Raw genomic sequence first — 21,419 nt, forward strand, 5'->3', positions numbered from 1 at the left:
ATTCCTGATGGGCCAGGGAGAAGCGTACCTGCGACTGAGAGGAGTATAGCATCCGAATTTGTCAAGACATTGGGTTTAGGGTGCTGTACCCGCGAAATTATGCGTTAAGTTCGGAGGCCAGGAGTATAATTTCAAGAACCCAGAAGCGGCCGAAGACTTCATTAAGGAACATAAACTGGGGAGGACTGAGCAGACAGTGCTTGGAAACAGGTTTGCTGGCACTTTGTAATGGTTGGGAGCATGTTTGAAGTGGAGGTAGGGATTGGGAAGTGTTTATGTGGGGATGGATGTTCCCGTCAGCCACTCCTGTTTTCTGGGACTGTTTGTGTTTAACATTTATCCGTTTGCTTTTGGAGAAGGCTGCCTGGAGTTCAGCAGAAGTCCTTGTTTGGGTAGGGGAGGGTAAGGTCAACAGGCAGCCTTCCTCCTTGAGCTAACAAGTGTTGGGGGTGGAGGGGGTGGCGATCTTTGGGCAGGGGCTGCTGCAGTAGCAGGTTATGCTGGTGAACGGAAGTGAGGGTGGGGGAGAAGGCCGCGAGGGGTGGCGGGGGAGGGGGGAAAGGGGGGAGGTTGTTGCAACGTGGAAGGGAATGAGAGATGACATAGTCAGGGGCGGAGAAAGGGGCCATCTGGGATGGGTTAGGTATAGGGTGGAATTAAAGGGCGGGATTAAAGTAGGGAAGATGACAGACGGTAGAGGGGATTGGAGGCATAAGCCTCCGGTAAGGCTGGTAAAGTGGAACGTCCGGGGCCTGAAAGGGCCGGTTAAAAGGTCGCGAGTGTTCACGCACCTCAGGACTTAAAGTTGGGGGTGGTCTTGCTGCAGGAGATGCACCTCCATGTGAAGGACCAAGTTAGGTTAAGGAAAGGGTGGATCGGGCAGGTTTTTCACTTAGGGTTTGCTTCGAAATCGAGGTGAGTGGCGATTTTAATGAGCAAAAAAAATGGGATTTCTGAGTGCGAAGGAGGTAAGAGAACGGGGTGGGAGATATGTGATTGTGAGTGGGGTATTGGAAGGGACACCGATAGTGTTGGTAAATGTGTATGCCCCAAATTGGGATGATGTGGGTTTTATGAGGGAGTTTCTGGTAGTGATCTCGGATTTGGCCACCCACCAGTTGATCATGGGAAGAGATTTTAACTGTGTCCTGGAGCCGAGGGTGGATAGATCGAGCCCCAGATCGATGGGTAGGGTATGAGTGGCAAGGGATGTGGTTTAATGAAGAGGATGGGTATGGTGGATCCATGGTGCTTTCAGAACCCAGGGGGAAGGGAGTATTCCTTCTTTTCACACTTCTTTTCCATAAGGTGTATTCGAGGATTGGTTATTTTGTAGTGAGTCGGGAGATTTTGGTTGGGGTGGAGGGGGCAGAGTATGTGGGGATAGTTATCTCGGACCATGTGCTCCACTGGCTGGAGATATGTTTTAGATCGAGAGCAGAGGCCGGGGTGGAGGTTTGACTTAGGGTTGTTGGCGGATGTAGGTTTTTGTGATAAGGTGTGGGCAGCCACTTTTTGGGAAGCACTGAAGGCAGTGGTCCACAGGGAAATTATTTCATTTAAGGCTCGCGCGAATAGGAAAAGGAGGGCGGAACATGACCGTCTCATGAGGGAGATAGTGGAGGTGGGCAGGGAGTATTCGAAGGTGCGCACCATGGAGGGATTGGCGAGGAGGAAAATGTTGCAGGGGCAGTTTGACAGGCTGACAATGGGGAGGGCGGTAGGGAAACTGCGTAGGGCAAGGGGGGGTGCAATATGAGTATGGGTGACGGCGAGATTCATGCTGGCGCACCAGCTGCGGAAGCAAGCTGCGTCCAGGGAAATATTGGAAGATGATGACTGGGGATGTGGTGTCAAAGCCAGCGACGATAAATGAGGCATTTAGGGATACTACTAGGGACTTTATGAGGCAGACCCCGGAAGGAGAGGAGGAAGACATGGGGCATTTTCTGGACGAGCTGGAATTTCCCCAGCTGCAGGTAGCAAAGAGGCAGGCGTTAAAGGGGCCCCTGCGGCTGAGCGAGGTGCTGAATAGTATCGGGGTATGAAGTCGGGGAAGGCCCCTGGGTCGGATGGGTACCCGGCGGAATTTTAGAAGGCATTTGCGACGGAAGCGGCACCATATCTGTTGGGGGCCTTTTAATGAAGCACTGGAGAAGGGGGAATTGCTGGAGACGATGACGCAGGCAGTAATCACACCCATCCCGAAAAAGGGGAAGGACCCGGTGGAATGTTGGTCGTATAGGCCCATATCACTATTGAACACGGATGTGAAAGTATTGGCTAAGTTGTTGGCAGGGAGGATGGAGGAGTGTATCCTGGGAGTGGATGCAGAAGATCAAACAGGCTTCGTGAAAGGCATTCAGCTCGTGAGAGATATAAGACAGCTGTTGAATGTGGTGATGAATCCGTCGGGGGCTCTGTTACCGGAGGTGGTGGTTTCCTCGGACGCGGAGAAGGCATTTGATCGGGTGGAGTGACGGTACTTGTTCGGAGTTTTGGGACGGTTTGGGTTTGGACTGAGATTTGTGGCAAGGATGCGTTGCTGTATGTGGCACCAGGGGCGAGAGTGAAGACGAATGATACGCGCTCACAAAGCTTTGACTTACACAGGGGTACGAGGCAGGGGTGCCTGCTGTCATCGCTACTGTTTGCGTTGGCCATAGAGCCATTGGCGATGGCTCTCAGGGGGTCTGCAGAGTGGTGGGTGGTTATGAGGGGACAGAGGGAGCATCGGATGTCGCTCTATGCCGATGCCCTGTTGCTGTATGTTTCAGAGCCGCTGGAAAATATGGGAAGGATTATGGGCTTGCTGGAGAGATTTGGTGGGTTCTCTGGGTACAAACTGAATGTAGGGAAAAGCGAGGTTTTCCCGGTGAATGAACTGGGACAGCGGGCTAATTTAGATGGGGTTGCCATTCATGGTAGCGAGGGATAGGTTTAGGTATTTGGGGATTCAGGTAGCGAGTGAATGGACGGGCTCCATAAGTGGAACTTTACGAAGCTGCTGGAGGAGGCCAGGGAGGATCTTAAGAGGTGGGATACACTGCACTTAACGTTGGCGGGGAGGTTCCAAGTGATGAAAATGAATATTCTGTCGAGGTTCTTGTTTATCTTTCAAGCTCTCCTGATCTTTATACCAAAGGCCTTTTTTCGGAAAGAGTACATGATCATTTCTGACTTTGTATGGGCGGGGAAGTTGCCATGGGTGGGGATGACCCTGGGGAGGCACAGACAGCAGGCAGGGAATGGCGTTGCCGAACTTGCTTCATTATTATTGGGTGGCGAATGTGGTGGGAAGGAGAAGGGGTAGAGTGGGTTAGGATGGAGGAGGAATCTTGTAAGGGGTCTAGTTTGAGGGCTATGGTGACGGCAGCGTTGCCGATGGCTCCGAGTAGGTATTCAGGGAGCCCGGTGGTGATGATATGGAATCAGTTGAGGAGGCATTTTATGGTGGAAGGATGTTGGTGCTAATGCCGCTGTGAGCGAATCATGGATTTGAGTCGTGGGGGGGGGATGGATAGTGTATACAGGAGGTGGAGGGAAGTGGGGCTAGTTAAGGTGAGGGATCTGTATTTGGAGATGTTCTTATGTTATAAGATGCTAAAATATTGGTCCAAATTTTGCAGTCAGTGATGAAGCCTTCATTGTTCCTGCTCACAGATTTTGATTGGGCTTCATGTAATGGAGTTTGTGACAATTAGAAATCTATTTTAGTGTGGCACTATAAAGTTGTCTTTTGGTAGTTCCCGTACCAGCCTCCCCGAACAGGCGCCAGAATGTGGCGACTAGGGGCTTTTCACAGTAACTTCATTGAAGCCTACTCGTGACAATAAGCAATTTTCATTTTCATTTCATTCAAGACTTACCGTTCCATTAAAAGTCTATTTACACTAGAATGGACAAGCCTTAACTTGTTCTGCCGATTTTAGTGGGTTACTATTCTATGCATTGCAATAGCGAGTTTCTCAGTCAGGTACCAGTATAGTGAAGAGGAGCAGGGCAACTTGGACAGCAACTTCCTGATTCCATGTTTGACTACGCATGTGCGAATGTCAGAGTTTACTCTCCTGTTTACCCTTTAATAATAAAGAACATTGATATTTTGCTGCTATTTCTACCACATAATCGGGGCTAATATAAATGTGATGCCACAAATAGTAATGAACAAAAGTTAAATTAGTATTTGTCATGTCTACACTTGGTTTGATTGAAGGCTTTATATTTCTAACTTACTTCCTGTTGATGTCTAATTTACAGTTATGGAACAACTACTTTCACCTCGCTGTTGCTTTTCTCACTCAAGAATCACTTCAGTTGGAGAACTTCTCCAGTGCAAAACGTGCCAAAATAATCAGCAAGTAAGTGAACGAGTCCAATCTCATGATAAACAGATTCCTTAGAACCTTGTCCAGTCTTCTACTTGTAAAGAAAACATTAACCGCTTCTCCAATTTGAATCATTGGTATCACTATCTGTGTGTATATTTTTTTCTGGTGAGTGTTCATCAAATTTTGCATTTAATAAATCTTGAAATTGTAAACTTATATCAACAAACAATAGGAAGATTATTATGAAATTGTACAGTTTTGCCTCAGAACGGAACACAAGGAAGCTGGTATTCAGCCTTAACCTGCAATTATTCCAGTCCTATGGTCTGAAGGTGCCAGTAAGCAAAAAGGTCTGCAAAGTAAGCAATATAATTTGCAGATCGTTGGTTGGGAATAGGGAAAATAATTTAATGTAAGCATTTGGAGCCTCGCCACACATCTTCAGATCCAGAGGCATTCTAAAGCTCAGTGGGCTAGACAACTGACTTGTAATGCAGAACCAGGCCAGCAGTGCGGGTTCAATTCCCGTACCAGCTGAGAATTCTAAATTCTTCCTCTGTGTACCTGAACAGACGCCGGAATGTGGCGACTGGGGGCTTTTCACAGTAACTTCATTGATAATAAACGATTATTATTATTATTATAAGCGCTGTTGAGGGACAGCAGTCAAAAGGGACAAACAAATCAAAGTTGTGTGGAGGGTCTAGTCTGAAGCCATTAACGATAGCCTCGCTCCCGTTCTCACCGACAAAATATTTGGCAAATCCAGTGATTGTTTTCACTTTGAACATATGGAGACATTACAGGATTTTAAATTGGGATCAGTATTGAAGCTGACTTCCATCTGCATTAATCATCAGTTTGAGCCTGCAAGATTAGATGCTACTTTCAGGGGTGGGAGGGGAAGGAGAGAGTGGATGATCAGGGCCGGGATTCTCCCCTATCCGGTGGGGCAGGGGGTCCCTGCGTAGCGAAGTGGCGGCAACCACTCCGGTGTCGGGCCTCCCCAAAGGTGCGGAATTCTCTGCACCTTTGGGGGCTAGGCCCGCGGCGGAGTGGTTGGCACCACGCCAACTGGCGCTAAAACCGGCGCCAACGGCCTTTGACGCCCGGCGCCGTGGCTGGCCAAAAGGCCTTCGCGGTTCGCGCATGCGCCGGTGCGTCAGCTGCGGCTGACGTCACCACCGCCGCATGCGCGCTGGGGAATTCTCTTCCGCCACCCCCATGGTGGAGGCCGTGGTGGCGGCGGAAGACAAAGAGTGCCCCCACGACACTGGCCCGCCGGCCAATCGGTGGGCCCCGATCCCGAGGAAGGGAACACTTGGTCACCATTAGTGCTAAGGGGGGGTGGAAGGAAAGGGGGGTGTTCGGTTGTGTGAGGGGTGAGTTTATGTTTTGGAGGTTTTGGGTGTTATTCTTTCCTGTTTTTGTATATATAAACTGAAAAGCTTGAATAAAAGTTTTTTCTTCAATGGACAAGCAGCTGCACCCAGTACTGCAGCCCATGGTATTGGTAAGTCTTTTAACAATAGTGGAAAGCTGTCTTTCCCCGAGAAAACCAAAACATGGGCCTGGATTCTCCGGTTGCCAACGGTGAAATCGCGTTCGGCGAACGGCAGTAGAATTCAAGTTTACAACCAAAACGGGGGCGCCTCCGCTTTCATGATGCTCCGCCCCCTCACGCCACATATCTGCGGCCTCATGACATCTCTCTGGATCTTATCTCTCCCACCCCCAGCCCCTCACCTTCCCCTTCCCCCCCTCGTCTCTGAATCTAAACTGGGGCAGCAGGGTAGCATGGTGGTTAGCATAAATGCTTCACAGCTCCAGGGTCCCAGGTTCGATTCCCGGCTGGGTCACTGTCTGTGTGGAGTCTGCACGTCCTCCCCCTGTGTGCGTGGGTTTCCTCCGGGTGCTCCGGTTTCCTCCCACAGTCCAAAGAAGTGCGGGTTAGGTGGATTGGCCATGCTAAATTGCCCGTAGTGTCCTAATAAAAAAAAAGTAAGGTTAAGGGGGGGGTTGTTGGGTTACGGGTAAAGGGTGGATACGTGGGTTTGAGTAGGGTGATCATGGCTCGGCACAACATTGCGCCCCCCCCCCCCCCCCCCCCCCCCCCCCCCCCCCCCCCAAAGAAAATTACAGCACACGAACAGGCCCTTTGGCCCTCCCAGCCTGCGCCGATCCAGATCCTTTATCTAAATCTGTCTCCTGTTTTCCAAGGCCTACTTCCCTCTGTTCCCCGCCCGTTCATATATCTGTCTAGATGCATCGTAAATGATGCTTTCGTGCCCGCCTCTACCACCTCCACTGGCAAAGCATTCCAGGCACCCACCACCCTCTGCATAAAAAACTTTCCACGCACATCTCCCTTAAACTTTCCCCCTCTCACCTTGAAATCGTGACCCCTTGTAATTGACACCCCCAATCTTGGAAAAAGCTTGTTGCTATCCACCCTGCCCATACCTCTCAGAATTTTGTAGACCTCAATCAGGTCCCCCTTCAACCTCCGTCTTTCCAACAAAAACAATCCTAATCTACTCAACCTTTCTTCATAGCTAGCACCCTCCATACCAGGCAACATCCTGGTGAACCTCCTCTGCACCCTCTCTAAAGCATCCACATCCTTCTGGTAATTTGGCGACCAGAACTGCACGCAGTATTCCAAATGTGACCTAACCAAAGTCCTATACAACTGTAACATGACCTGCTGACTCTTGTACTCAATACCCCTTCCAATGAAGGCAAGCATGCTGTATGCCTTCTTGACCACTATCCACCTGCATTGCCACCTTAAGGGTACAATGGACCTGAACTCGCAGATCTCTCTGTCCATCAATTTTCCCCAGGACTCTTCTATTGACCATATAGTCCGCTCCTGAATTTGATCTTCCAAAATGCATCACCTCGCATTTGCCTGGATTGAACTCCATCTGCCATTTCTCTGCCCAACTCTCCAATCTATCTATATTTTGCTGTATTTTCTGACAGTCCTCCTCGCTATCTGCAACTCCACCAATCTTAGTATCATCTGCAAACTTGCTAATCAGACCAGCTATACCTTCCTCCAGGTCATTTATGTATCTCACAAACAACAGTGGTCCGAGCACGGATCCCTGTGAAACACCACTAGTCACCCTTCAGCATTTTGAGACACTCCCTTCCACCACTACTCTCTGTCTCCTGTTGCCCAGCCAGTTCTTTATCCATCTAGCTAGTACACCCTGAACCCCATACGACTTCACTTTTTCCATCAACCTGCCATGAGAAACTTTATCAGCCGCCTTACTAAAGTCCATGTATATGCCCTACCCTCATCAATTAACTTTGTCACTTCCTCAAAGAATTCTATTAGGTTTGTAAGACATGACCTTCCCTGCACAAAACCATACTGCCTATCACTGATAAGTCTATTTTCTTCCAGATGTGAATAGATCCTATCCCTCAGTATCTTCTCCAACAGTTTGCCTACCACTGACGTCAAGCTCACAGGTCTATAATTCCCTGGATTATCCCTGCTACCTTTCTTAAACAAAGGGACGACATTGGCAATTCTCCAGTCCTCCGGGACCTCACCCATGCTCAAGGATGCTGCAAAGATATCTGTTAAGGCCCCAGCCATTTCGACCCTTGCTTCCCTCAGTAACCTGGGGTAGATCCCATCCAGTCCTGGGGACTTGTCCACCTTAATGTCTTTTAGAATACCCAAAACTTCCCCCTTCCGTATGACAACTTGACCTAGAGTATTTAAACATCCATCCCTCGCCTCAACATCCGTCCTGTCCCTCTCCTTGGTGAATACCGATGCAAAGTACTCATTAAGAATCTCACCCATTTCCTCTGACTCCACGCATAAATTCCCTTTTTTGTCTTTGAGTGGGACAATCCTTTCTCTAGTTACCCTCTTGCTCCTTATATACGAATAAAAGGCTTTGGGATTTTCCTTAACCCTGTTAGCCAAAGATATTTCATGATCCCTTTTAGCCCTCTTTATTGCGCGTTAGAGATTCGTCCTACTTTCCCGATATTCCTCCAAAGCTTCATCAGTTTTGAGTTGCCTCGATCTTATGAATGCATCCTTTTTCATCTTAGCTAGTCTCATAATTCCACCCATCATCCATGATTCCCTAATCTTGCCATTTCTATCCCTCATTTTCACAGGGACATGTCTGTCCTGCACTCTAATCAATCTTTCCTTAAAAAACTCGCACATTTCAAATGTGGATTTACCCTTAAACAGCTGCTCCCAATCCACATTCCCTAGCTCCTGCCGAATTTTGTTATACTCTGCCTTTCCCCAAGTTAGCATTCTTCCTTTAGGACCACTCTCGTCCTTGTCCATGAGTATTCTAAAACTTACGGAATTGTGATCGCTATTTCCAAAGTAATCACCGACTGAAACTTCAACCACCTGGCCGGGATGATTCCCCAATACCAGGTCCAGTATGGCCCCTTCCCGAGTTGGACTATTTACGTACTGCTCTAAAAAACTCTCCTGGATGCTCCTTACAAACTCTGCTCCATCTACGCCTCCAACACTACACGAATCCCATTCAATGTTGGGGAAGTTAAAATCTCCCATCACAACCACCCTATTGCTCCTACATTTTTCTATAATCTGTCTGCATATTTGTACCTCTACTTCATGCTCGCTTTTGGGAGGTCTGTAGTAAAGTCCCAACAATGTTACTGCACCCTACCTATTTCTTAGCTCCACCCATATTGCCTCAGTGCTCGAATCCTCCATAGTGTCCTCCTTAATCACAGCTGTGATATCATCTCTGACTAGTAACGCAACTCCTCCACCCCTTCTACCTCCCTCTCTATCCCTCCTGAAGCATCTATACCCTGGGATATTCAGTTGCCAGTCCTGCCCTTCCCTCAACCAAGTCTCAGTAATACCAATAACATCATTCCCGTACCAGCCTCCCGGACAGGCGCCGGAATGTGGCGACTAGGGGCTTTTCACAGTAACTTCAATGAAGTCTACTCGTGACAATAAGCAATTTTCATTTCATTTTTTTCATATTTCCAGGTACTAATCCAAGCCCTAAATTCACCTGCCTTACCTGCTACACTTCTCTCATTAAAACAAATGCACCTCAGACCACCTGACCCTTTGCGTTCATCATCTCTTCCCTGTCTACTCTTCCCCTTAGTCACATTAAGTTTATTATCTAGTACCTTACTGGCTTTTGTTGCTGCCTCTTTACTGACCTCTAACTTCCTAATCTGGTTCCCATTCCCCTGCCACATTCGTTTAAAACCTCCCCAACAGTGTTAGCAAAAGCACCCCCTAGGACATTGGTTCCAGTCCTGCCCAGGTGTCGACCATCCGGTTTGTAATGGTCCCACTGCCCCCAGAACCGGTTCCAATGTCCCAAAAATCCAAACCCCTCCCTCCTGCACCATCTCTCAAGCCACGTATTCATTCTGACTATTGTTGAATTTTTACTCTGACTGCCCCGTGGCACTGGTAGCAATCCTGAGATTACTACCTTTGAGGTCCTACTTTTTAACTTATCTCCTAACTCCCTAAATTCTGATTGTAGGACCTCATCCCGTTTTTTACCTATATCGTTGGTGCCTACATGCACCATAACAACTTGCTGTTCACCCTCCCCCTTCAGTATGTCCTGCAGCCGATCGGAGACATCCCTGACCCGTGCACCCGGGAGGCAACATACCATTCGGGAGTCTCGTTTTCGACCACACAAAAGCCTGTCTACTCCCCTTACATTTGAATCCCCTATGACTATAGCCCTGCCAGTCTTTTTCCCGCCCTTCTGTGCAGCAGAGCCAGCCACAGTGCCATGAGCCTGGCTACTATTGCCTTCACCTGGTGAGTCATCTCCCCCACACAGTATCCAAAACGGTATACCTGTTTTGAAGGGAGATGACCGCAGGGGACACCTCCACTGCCTTCCTGCTCTTTCTCTGCCTTTTGGTCACCCATTCCCTGTCTCCCTCACCAATCCTAATCTGCGGTGTGACCAACTCACTGAACGTGCTATACTTTCCATCATCCCTCCCATCTCCCTGGATCCTGTACCATTTGGCCAATTGTAGACAATATCTTTGCAAGGCAAGCCACAGATGAGTCATCTGCTAAATTTAACAACGTCTTAAAATGAAATAACCACGGGCAGCAAGTGTAGGGGAACACCACCACCTGGAAGGTCCCCTCCAAGTCATACATCATCCTCACTTGCAGTTATGTTGCTGTTCGTTGCTGGATCAAAATTTTAGAATTCCTTACCGAACAGTACTAAGTGTGTACCTATACCACAGGTACAGCAGCAGTTCAGGAAGATGCTCGCTCAGCACCACCTTCTTAAATTGAGAATGGGTAATAAATAATGGCCTTGCCAATACCCACATCGTGCGAATGAAGAAGTAATAAACACACTTGCTCACACGACAATGTCCCATAATTGCAATAATTCGATCAAAATTTGCAAATACAACAACCTGAATTATAAAACTGATATAATAGTGACAGAATAATAGAATACCATATGCTTGTGTCATCTGTCTTAAGTACAGCAGCAGCTGTCTCCAAATAACTGTGGGAAGTGCAGCCAACTCCAGCTCCTCAAAAACCGTGTTAGGGACCTGGAGTTTGAGCTGGATGAACTTCGGATCATTCGGGAGGCAGAGGGGGTCATAGATAGGAGCTTCAGGGAAGTAGTTACACCAAAGACTGGAGATAGATGGGTAACTGTAAGAGGGACTGGGAAGAAGCAGTCAGTGCAGGGACCCCCTGCGGTCATTCCCCTGAGTAACAAGTATACCGTTTTGGATACTTGTGGGGGGGGGGACTTACCAGGGGTAAGCCATAGGGTACGGGCCTCTGGCACGGAGTCTGTCCCTGTTGCTCAGAAGGGAAGGGGGGAAAGGAGTAGGACATTAGTAATTGGGGACTCAATAGTCAGGGGCACAGATAGGAGTTTTTGTGGGAGCGAGAGAGACTCATGTTTGGTATGTTGCCTCCCAAGTGCAAGGGTACGTGATGTCTCGGATCGTGTTTTCCGGGTCCTTAAGGGTGAGGGGGAGCAGCCCCAAGTCGTAGTCCACATTGGCACTAACGACATAGGTAGGAAAGGGGACAAGGATGTCAGGCAGGCCTTTAGGGAGCTAGGATGGAAGCTCAGAGCGAGAACAAACAGAGTTGTTATCTCTGGGTTGTTGCCCGTGCCACGCGATAGTGAGATGAGGAATAGGGAGAGAGAGCAATTAAACATGTGGCAACAGGGATGGTGCAGGCGGGAGGGATTCAGATTTCTGGATAACTGGGCTCTTTCTGGGGAAGGTGGGACCTCTACAGACAGGATGGTCTACATCTGAACCTGAGGGGCACCAATATCCTGGGGGGGAGATTTGTTAGTGCTCTTTGGGGGGGTTTAAACTAATTCAGCAGGGGCATGGGAACCTGGATTGTAGTTTTGGGGTAGGGGCGATTGAGAGTATAGAGGTCAGGAGCACAGATTTGACTTCGCAGGAGGGTGCCAGTGTTCAGGTAGGTGGTTTGAAGTGTGTCTACTTCAATGCCAGGAGTATACGAAATAAGGTAGGGGAACTGGCAGCATGGGTTGGTACCTGGGACTTCGATGTTGTGGCCATTTCAGAGACATGGATAGAGCATGGACAGGAATGGTTGTTGCAGGTTCCGGAGTTTAGATGTTTTAGTAAGCTCAGAGAAGGGGGCAAAGGAGGGGGAGGTGTGGCGCTGCTAGTCAAGGACAGTATTACGGTGGCGGAAAGGATGCTAGATGGGGACTCTTCTTCCGAGGTAGTATGGGCTGAGGTTAGAAACAGGAAAGGAGAGGTCACCCTGTTGGGAGTTTTCTATAGGCCACCTAATAGTTCTAGGGATGTAGAGGAAAGGATGGCGAAGATGATTCTGGAAAAGAGCGAAAGTAACAGGGTAGTTATTATGGGAGACTTTAACTTTCCAAATATTGACTGGAAAAGATATAGTTCGAGTACATTAGATGGGTTGTTCTTTGTACAATGTGTGCAGGAGGGTTTCCTGACACAATATGTTGACAGGCCAACAAGAGGCGAGGCCACATTGGATTTGGTTTTGGGTAATGAACCAGGCCAGTTGTTAGATCTGGAGGTAGGTGAGCACTTTGGAAACAGTGACCACAATTCGGTGACCTTTACGTTAGTGATGGAATGGGATAAGTATACCCCGCAGGGCAAGAGTTATAGCTGGGGGAAGGGCAATTATGATACCATTAGACATGACTTAGGATGTGTAGGTTGGAGAAGTAGGCTGCAAGGGTTGGGCACACTGGATATGTGGAGCTTGTTCAAGGAACAGCTATTGCATGTTCTTGATATGTACGTACCAGTCAGGCAGGGAGGAAGGGGTCGAGCGAGGGAACCGTGGTTTACCAAAGAAGTGGAATCTCTTGTTAAGAGGAAGAAGGAGGCCTATGTGAAGATGAGGCGTGAAGTTTCAGTTGGGGCGCTTGATAGTTACAAGGAAGCGAGGAACGATCTAAAGAGAGAGCTAAGACGAGCAAGGAGGGGACATGAGAAGTCTTTGGCAGGTAGGATCAAGGAAAACCCAAAAGCTTTCTATAGGTATGTCAGGAATAAAAGAATGACTAGGGTAAGAGTAGGGCCAGTCAAGGACAGTGGTGGGAAGTTGTGTGTGGAGGCTGAGGAGATAAGCGAGATACTAGATGAATACTTTTCGTCAGTATTCACTCAGGAAAAAGATAATGTTGTGGAGGAGAATGCTGAGACCCAGGCTATTAGAATAGATGGCATTGAGGTGCGTAGGGAAGAAGTGTTGGCAATTCTGGACAAGGTGAAAATAGATAAGTCCCCGGGCCTGATGGGATTTATCCTAGGATTCTCTGGGAAGCCAGGGAAGAGATTGCTGAGCCTTTGGCTTTGATTTTTAGGTCATCATTGGCTACAGGAATAGTGCCAGAGGACTGGAGGATAGCAAATGTGGTCCCTTTGTTCAAGAAGGGGAGTAGAGATAACCCCGGTAACTATAGGCCGGTGAGCCTCACGTCTGTTGTGGGTAAAGTCTTGGAGAGGATTATAAGAGATACGATTTATAATCATCTAGATAGGAATAATATGATTAGGGATAGTCAGCATGGTTTTGTGAAGGGTAGGTCATGCCTCACAAACCTTATCGAGTTCTTTGAGAAGGTGACTGAACAGGTAGACGAGGGTAGAGCAGTTGATGTGGTGTATATGGATTTCAGTTAAGTGTTTGATAAGGTTCCCCACGGTCGTCTATTGCAGAAAATACGGAGGCTGGGGATTGAGGGTGATTTAGAGATGTGGATCAGAAATTGGCTAGTTGAAAGAAGACAGAGAGTGGTAGTTGATGGCAAATGTTCAGAATGGAGTTCAGTTACGAGTGGCGTACCACAAGGATCTGTTCTGGGGCCGTTGCTGTTTGTCATTTTTATAAATGACCTAGAGGAGGGCACAGAAGGTTGGGTGAGTAAATTTGCAGACGACACTAAAGTCAGTGGAGTTGTAGACAGTGTGGAAGGATGTTGCAGGTTACAGAGGGACATAGATAAGCTGCAGAGCTGGGCTGAGAGGTGGCAAATGGAGTTTAATGTAGAGAAGTGTGAGGTGATTCACTTTGGAAAGAATAACAGGAATGCGGAATATTTGGCTAATGGTAAAATTCTTAGCAGTGTGGATGAGCAGAGGGATCTCGGTGTCCATGTACATAGATCCCTGAAAGTTGCCACCCAGGTTGATAGGGTTGTGAAGAAGGCTTATGGTGTGTTGGCCTTTATTGGTAGAGGGATTGAGTTCCGGAGCCATGAGGTCATGTTGCAGCTGTACAAAACTCTGGTACGGCCGCATTTGGAGTATTGCGTACAGTTCTGGTCGCCTCATTATAGGAAGGACGTGGAAGCTTTGGAACGGGTGCAGAGGAGATTTACCAGGCTGTTGCCTGGTATGGAGGGAAAATCTTATGAGGAAAGGCTGATGGACTTGAGGTTGTTTTCGTTAGAGAGAAGAAGGTTAAGAGGTGACTTAATAGAGGCATACAAAATGATCAGAGGGTTAGATAGGGTGGACAGTGAGAGCCTTCTCCCGCGGATGGAGGTGGCTAGCACGAGAGGACATAGCCTTAAATTGAGGGGTAATAGATATAGGACAGACGTCAGAGGTGGGTTTTTTATGCAAAGAGTGGTGAGGCCGTGGAATGCCCTACCTGCAACAGTAGTGAACTCGCCAACATTGGGGGCATTTAAAAGTTTATTGGATAAGCATATGGATGATAATGGCATAGTGTAGGTTAGATGGCCTTTAGTTTTTGACTTCCCATGTCGGTGCAACATCGTGGGCCGAAGGGCCTGTACTGCGCTGTATCGTTCTATGTTCTATGTTCTATGTAACTTTCCACTGAAGTCCCAACCTCCTCCCCCTCCGCCCCCCACCCCCGCACCCCACCCCGACCCACACATTGTGCCTCTTGCTGCAGTTTTACTTAATTCAGTTTTATTCTCAAAATCCTTTCCTCCATCCACTTTTCAATGTAATTCGCTTTTCCCTTTCTCAAATTCACTTTGTTGTCCCAGACAGCATTGAATGAACCAGAGACCACCTTCTGGTGCATAGGTCTTTATACCACAATAGCGCCTGTTGTGCCTTTAACTACTAGGGCACAGGAAAGCTCAAGTATGTGCTTTGTGTCAGATGTTTTAAACAATCTTTTATCCATCACAGCAAAATTATTTTAAAATTATTTTGGAAGTTTTGCAAAATAGCAACAAATACTTCTCATTTTTATCTATTTCACTTACCAGAAAGGACAATCTCGTACCCAAGTCATTATTAGCACACTGACAAATCAGCAAGGTGGAAATTGCACATGAATGTCACTATATTAGAACTTCTGGAAAAGGATTAGCTCTTATTGAAAACAATTTTCTTACATGGACTTTATTTCCAAATAAAAGCAGCAGAAAACTGAGAATTTCAATCTCCACAGCACGTGTTGCCAACAGGTCTGGAAGACAGATTTTGAGGATCAAATTATGGTCATTTGAGGGATAAAGTTATTGTTTTTTGTAATGAGGTATCAGATAGTTACCAAATACATCTAGTTAGCCTTGGTGGCACAATACTTCCATGGACTTTGAGGATAGTAGCTAAAAAGGGTTAATGCCCTGTGGATTTCAAAATCCATTTTTAATCTATTAGAAGTTGTCAGACAAGAAAAACAAGATTTCTTCCATCCTTAATGAGACGTCATCTGTGTGCCAGCATGAATGAAGAGTACAATGGTTCATCGCAGAACAAAAATAGCCTAAAAAGACAGCTGTCAACATATATTCCAAAAAAATTTAGGTCAACAGATATGAAATCTATTAAATCAACTTGCATAGTTTCCTGTCCAGTCAAATCAATTTCTATATAAATCTAATGAACTTTGTGTCTTTTGACTAAAGTGTATTACAAAACCTATTTTCCTATTAAGTAAAAGAAGAGAACCAGTTAGTTGAATGTCAAAATATATTATATAGTGTGAGTTAATATGATAACTGCACATCTTTAATCCAGCTACCCCATGTGTGAAATGGAGCTGAAGTTATTTCTCACAATTTCATGTTTTTTTCACTTGTTTTTAGTGAAACAAGGAAGTGATTTTGTACACTAAATTCAAATTGCAGAAGTTGAATTTCATAACCCTAAAGGCTCTCTAGGATTACAAGGGAAAAATCCGACAGGTTCCTACCATCTGCTGAAAGTGGAGATCAGGGGCGGAATTCTCCGGATCCCCGCAGGGTCAAAGTTCGAAGTGTTATAACGGGCGCGGATTCCTGGGTGTTTTCCGACAGCCGAAACTGCGACAGTTCGTACTAAAAGCGATCCAACCCCCACGAGCTTCATACCTATACTGGCTGTCCCACCAGCTGCTTTTAGATCCTCCCTCCGAACTCACTGCATGGCGCCAAGCAGACCTGCTCCACACTTCAGGGATGCAGACCTGGTCAGGCTTCTTGGCGCTGTGAAAGCGAGACAGAGCATCCTGTGCCCCAAGGGAGCCAGAGGACCAGCAGCAGGTCTGTCAATGCCGCCTGGGAAGCAGAGGCAACGGCTGTCAGTTCGGGCAGCGTGACATGAAGACCACAGTACAATGTCAGAAGAAGACCAATGACCTCCACCGGGCCACAAGGGTAAGTTAACACCAGCCCCCTGCATCAGTTCCACCTACACACCCCCTGACCTCGGCCCCCCTCCCCAAACAGATCAGTAGCTGGCACCCCGCACCCTCCACACACCCAATCAGGCTGGCGCCCCAGTACACCAATGATGGTCGGGGAATGGGGGAGACACGGAGGAAAGAGGAAAATGGATGGGAGGGACCAGAATGGGGGCTAGATGGTCAATAGGGGGAGGAGGGAAATTGGTGATAGTTTGGGTGGGGAGGAAGAGGGTGAGCCAATGGACAAAGCCTCATCTTATGATAAGCGGGCGAGGTTGACGGTCTCTCTGGCCCTCCGGGCATGCAGGGCCCTTGCCGCAGCTGTCCTCCAGCCTCCAGCTGTTCCCATAGGTCCTCCCTGGGCTTGCCCTCCAGCTCCTCCTGGTCCAGCTCCTCCTCAGACAAGGCCGCAAGTCTCTCCTCCAGCATGTTGCCCCGCTGCTGTGCCAGGTTGTTGAGGGCACAGCAGGCCACCACAAAGCAGGTGACCCTCTGGTGTACTGCAGTGCACCACCACAGCGGTCCAGGCATTAAAACTGCATTTTCAGCGGCTGATGCACTGCTCAATGACAGCATGGGTGCAAAAAGGACCTTGTTGTAGGACCTCGTTGTATCGGGTCTCTGCCTCAGCTTCTAGCCTCTGCACTGTTGTCATCAACCAGGACCACAGTGGGTACCCCTTACCCCAAAGAGCTAACCCATCATTCTGGGGTGGTCTTCAAAGATGCTGGGATCTCTGAGAGTCCAATGATGTAGCTGTCACGCACAGTCCCTGGGAAGCGTGCACAAACGCGCATGATCTGGTGGTGGTGGTCACACACAAGTTGAACATTCAGGGAGTGGAACCGCTTCCAGCTAATGAAGGTTCCCTGATGCCTCGGTGTGTGCGAGGCAACATGCATGCCATCTATTACCCGCTGGACCTGGTACATCCCGGCGATGGCAGAGAATCGCATGTTGATCGGTTGGTCCTGCTCAAAGTTAATATCGTCAGCTGCCCGGGCATACAGTGCATCCGTGACCTCATGGATGCACTTGTGGGCTGGAACATAGGAAATTCTGTACAATTCCCTGCTCGAGCCCTGCAGTGAAAATATTGTATAAAAGTTCAGGGCTGCGGTGACCTTCACAGCCACTGGGAATGGGCATCTTCCTCCTCCACAGGGTGCCAAATCCATGAGAGCATGACACAAGTGCCGCACCATCTCCTTCTTGAAACGGAGCCTCTTTGCGGCACATGCAATTTGTCATCTCATCGTAGGACCAACGACAGCTGTTCACCTTGGGTTGTTACTGACACCCCCCTCTGGGTCTCTCCCGAGCCTGATGGGCATCCAGGTCTGCAGGATATGCGGTGGTCCTCTGCACATAGGTTGCCTTCTCCAGACTGCGTCTACGCTGCTGCTGCCTTCTCCGGCATTTGTCTGCCTGGGCTGCCACCGGCATCGCTACGGGGGTCGACGACACCATCCATAGTGGTTTCTGTATGGAAATGGAGACAGAGGGAGACTGACAATGAATCAGGGCTTCCATCCTGGGACCCTCATGTCCCTGAGCCTCCCCACACCCTTGCATGTCCTATCTTCTTTCAGAGTGCCACCCACCTAGCCCGCACCCCACTATGCACACTCACCCCTGGCCAGAGCAGGAACCCCCAGATCCTTGGCAGGAACACACTGGAGACCGTGCTGAGGTACCGACCCTACACACTCACCCTTTGGTCTCGAGGATTTCCCCAATGCTGAAGGTTCACTCTTGTATGTTTGATTTTTGGCTACTGAATCTGTGATGCTAACGCCCCAGGATTCATATAAAGTGTCCAAATCTCAGTTTGCTTGGAAAGCTAGGCAATAACACTTGTCTGAGACATTTTTGAAAAATTCATTTATGAATGTGCACTTCGCTTGTTAGGCCAGCGTTTATTGCCGATCCCAAGTTGCCCTTCAGAAGGTGGTGGTGAGCGGCCTTCTTGAAACACTGAATTCCCTGAGGCGTAGGTACATTGTTAGTGCTGTTATGGAGGGAGTTCCAGGATTTTCACCCAGTGACAGTCGGAATGATGAGTAACTTTTTTTTAAAATATTTTTTATTCTCCTTTTTCACATTTTCTCCCCAATTTACACCCACCAACAATAAACAATAATCAGTAACAAATATGCCAATCCCCATATCAATAACAACGATCCCATCCTTCCACCAAACCCAAAACATTCACCCACATGTTCACATAAACAACTGACAAAAAGGAATCGGGAATCCCCCAAAGCCCCCATTAACACCCATCGCCCCCCACCCCTCCCTAGCCCTCCCACCCACCCCCCCAAATAATGTTCGATGTTATCCAGTTCCTGAAAGAGCATAATGAATAATGCACATGAATTGTAGAACCCCTCTGTTCTTCCCCTCAGTTCAAACTTAACCTTCTCAAGAGTCAAGAATTCCAACAGGTCCCCCCCGCCACGCCAGGGCACAGGGTGGAGAGGCTGCTCTCCAACCCATCAGGATGCGCTTTTGGGCGATCAACGAGGCGAAGGCTACAGCATCTGCCTCCGCACCCGTTTCCAACCCTGGCTGGTCCGACACCCCGAATATGGCCTCCCGGGGGCCCGGGTCCAGTTTCACGTGCACCACTTTAGAAATTATCCTAAAAACCTCCTTCCAGTAGTCCTCTAGCTTGGGACAGGACTAAAACATATGAATGTGATTAGCCCCCCCGGCTACGTTCACACACGGAACGATGATTAACTTAGAGATGAACCTCAGTAGTTGGGTTCCCAGGTATCTGCTACTCTTGGTCCTTCTAGATGGTAATGGTTTGGAAGATGCTGCCTAAGGAACCTTGGCAAGTTCCTACGGTGCATCTTGTAGATGGTACATACGACTGCCACTGTTCTCCGGTGGGTGGAGGGAGTGAATGTTTGTGGAAGGGTTAACAATCAATTGGGCTACTTTGTCCTGGATGGTGTCGAGCTACTTGAGTGTTGTTGGAGCTGCACTCATCCAGGCAAGCGGAACGTAGTCAGGAGCTGAGTGATCCTGGCGGAAAGCTAACTGAGCGTACGTAAGCAGGTTAATGCTGAATAAGTGCCGTTTGATAGCACTGTTAATGACTTTGCTGTGGTGGAGAGTAAACTGAAAGGGAGGAGGAGACCGAGATGGATCATCCACTCGGTACTTCAGGCTGAAGATTGTTGCAAATGCTTCAGCCTTGTGTTTTGCACAGTTGATGGGCTCTTCCATCATTGAGAATGGGGATACTTGTGGAGCCTTCTCCTCCAGTGAGTTGTTTAATTGTTCATCACCATTCACAGCTGCACAGCTTCACAGAGTCACATGTAAGCCGGACAAGGTAAGGATGGCCGATTTCTTTCCCTAAAGCACGTTTTTTTACGACAATCGAAAATGTTTCTGGTCATCGTTAGACTTTTCAGGGCTTGAGAGGGTGGAATTGTGTGGCATTTCACTAGCTACAACCCACAAGTGCATCCGCGATGTCACGGATGTCCTGTTTCCCCGGTCAGGTCCCTATATAAACTTCGACCTGTCCTAAGCCTAACAAGATGCCCGGGCAGCAGGGTTCTCCGCCATGCCCCAGGTCCAGGAAGTAATAGATAGCATGCATGTCACCTTGTGACACCGGGATGTCAGGGGGTGCCCTGCATCAACAAGAAGGGGTTCCACTCCCTGAACGTCCAACTTGTGTGCAACCACCACATTAAGATCATCCACGTGTGTGCACACTTCCCAGGGTGCATGACCGCTCCATCCTGGGGTAGTCGGAGATCCCCAGCTTCTTCGAGGACCACCCCAGGATGGCCTATTTGTTCCTGGGGGATAAGAGGATGTGTGGCACCTGGCACCAGTATGGAGGCTAGTGACTGATGCAGGGATCCATGATATCGAGGCCCATTTGGCCAACCAGGCTGTCATTGCAAGGTGCACCGGACAGCTTAAAATATGGTATACTGCAGTACACCCCTCAGAGCGTCTCCCACTTTGTGGTAGTCTGCTGTGCCCTCCAATGGGGTGACATGCTGGCATGGAAGGAATCTCTGAGGAGGAGGACGACGAGGTGCCGCCGGACCAGGGCGGGCTGGTGCACGAGCCCCAGGAGGACCCGCAGGACTGGATGGAGTTGAGGCGAAGGTTCGGCATGCCAGGAGGGCCAGGGAGGCCTTCATCCTCGCCCGCTTCTCAGAGGACATGGCTTTGTTCTTCATCTCACCCTCTTCCCTCCCACCACCCCAGCACACCTGTTACCCTATCACCCACCCAGCCCACGTCACCCCAGTCTAATATCCCCCCCCCCCCCCCTTCCTAACCACCCTGTTCTGCCTTCCCAGGGTTTGTTTTACATCACCCCAGGGTTATGGGCTGTGGCGGTACTGTCAGCAGGTCACTGTTGGAGGCAGCTGGACGCTGGTGCTCCTCTATTAATGCCATGGTTTGACTCCTGGCTGTCTGCTAAGTGCGAGCTGACACCCATCACCTGCACTTGGATGCTGGTGGGAGCAGCACCTCCGGGGACTAGGGGCAGTTGGGGGTCACAACTGTACATCAATAAAACACATTTCACCCGAAGACTTGTGAAGCCTCTGGCACATTATTCTGCACTGCAGGCTGACCTCCAAGCCCCTGCCCCAGACCCCTGAACATGGTGGTATATTGGTATAATGCTGGGCCGGGGCGATGCCAGGTGCATGGTCAAAGGTTGGGGGGGGGGGGGGGGGGGGGGGGTGGCGGCGGCGGGCAGGGTCAGTGTCAACATACCCGCGTGGCGAAGTGGAGGCCGTTGACCATCTTGAGGCACTGATTGCCGGTCCTCACGGTACCACTCCCCGAGCTGATGGCCGCTGCCACTTCCTCCCAGGCGACATTGG

The 21,419-nt window shown here is 48.8% G+C and overlaps 1 protein-coding gene across 1 annotated transcript in view; it reads left to right on the forward strand.

The window, feature by feature from the left end:
• Positions 1 to 21,419, forward strand: part of dock1 (dedicator of cytokinesis 1) — a 763,650-nt gene that overhangs the window by 547,256 nt on the left and 194,975 nt on the right. The window contains 1 exon segment of the mRNA XM_038821673.1: positions 4,261 to 4,361. Coding sequence (XP_038677601.1) covers positions 4,261 to 4,361 — 101 coding nt within the window.

The sequence above is a fragment of the Scyliorhinus canicula genome, chromosome 16 (genome assembly GCF_902713615.1).
Source record: "Scyliorhinus canicula chromosome 16, sScyCan1.1, whole genome shotgun sequence".
Taxonomy (NCBI): Eukaryota; Metazoa; Chordata; class Chondrichthyes; order Carcharhiniformes; family Scyliorhinidae; genus Scyliorhinus; species Scyliorhinus canicula.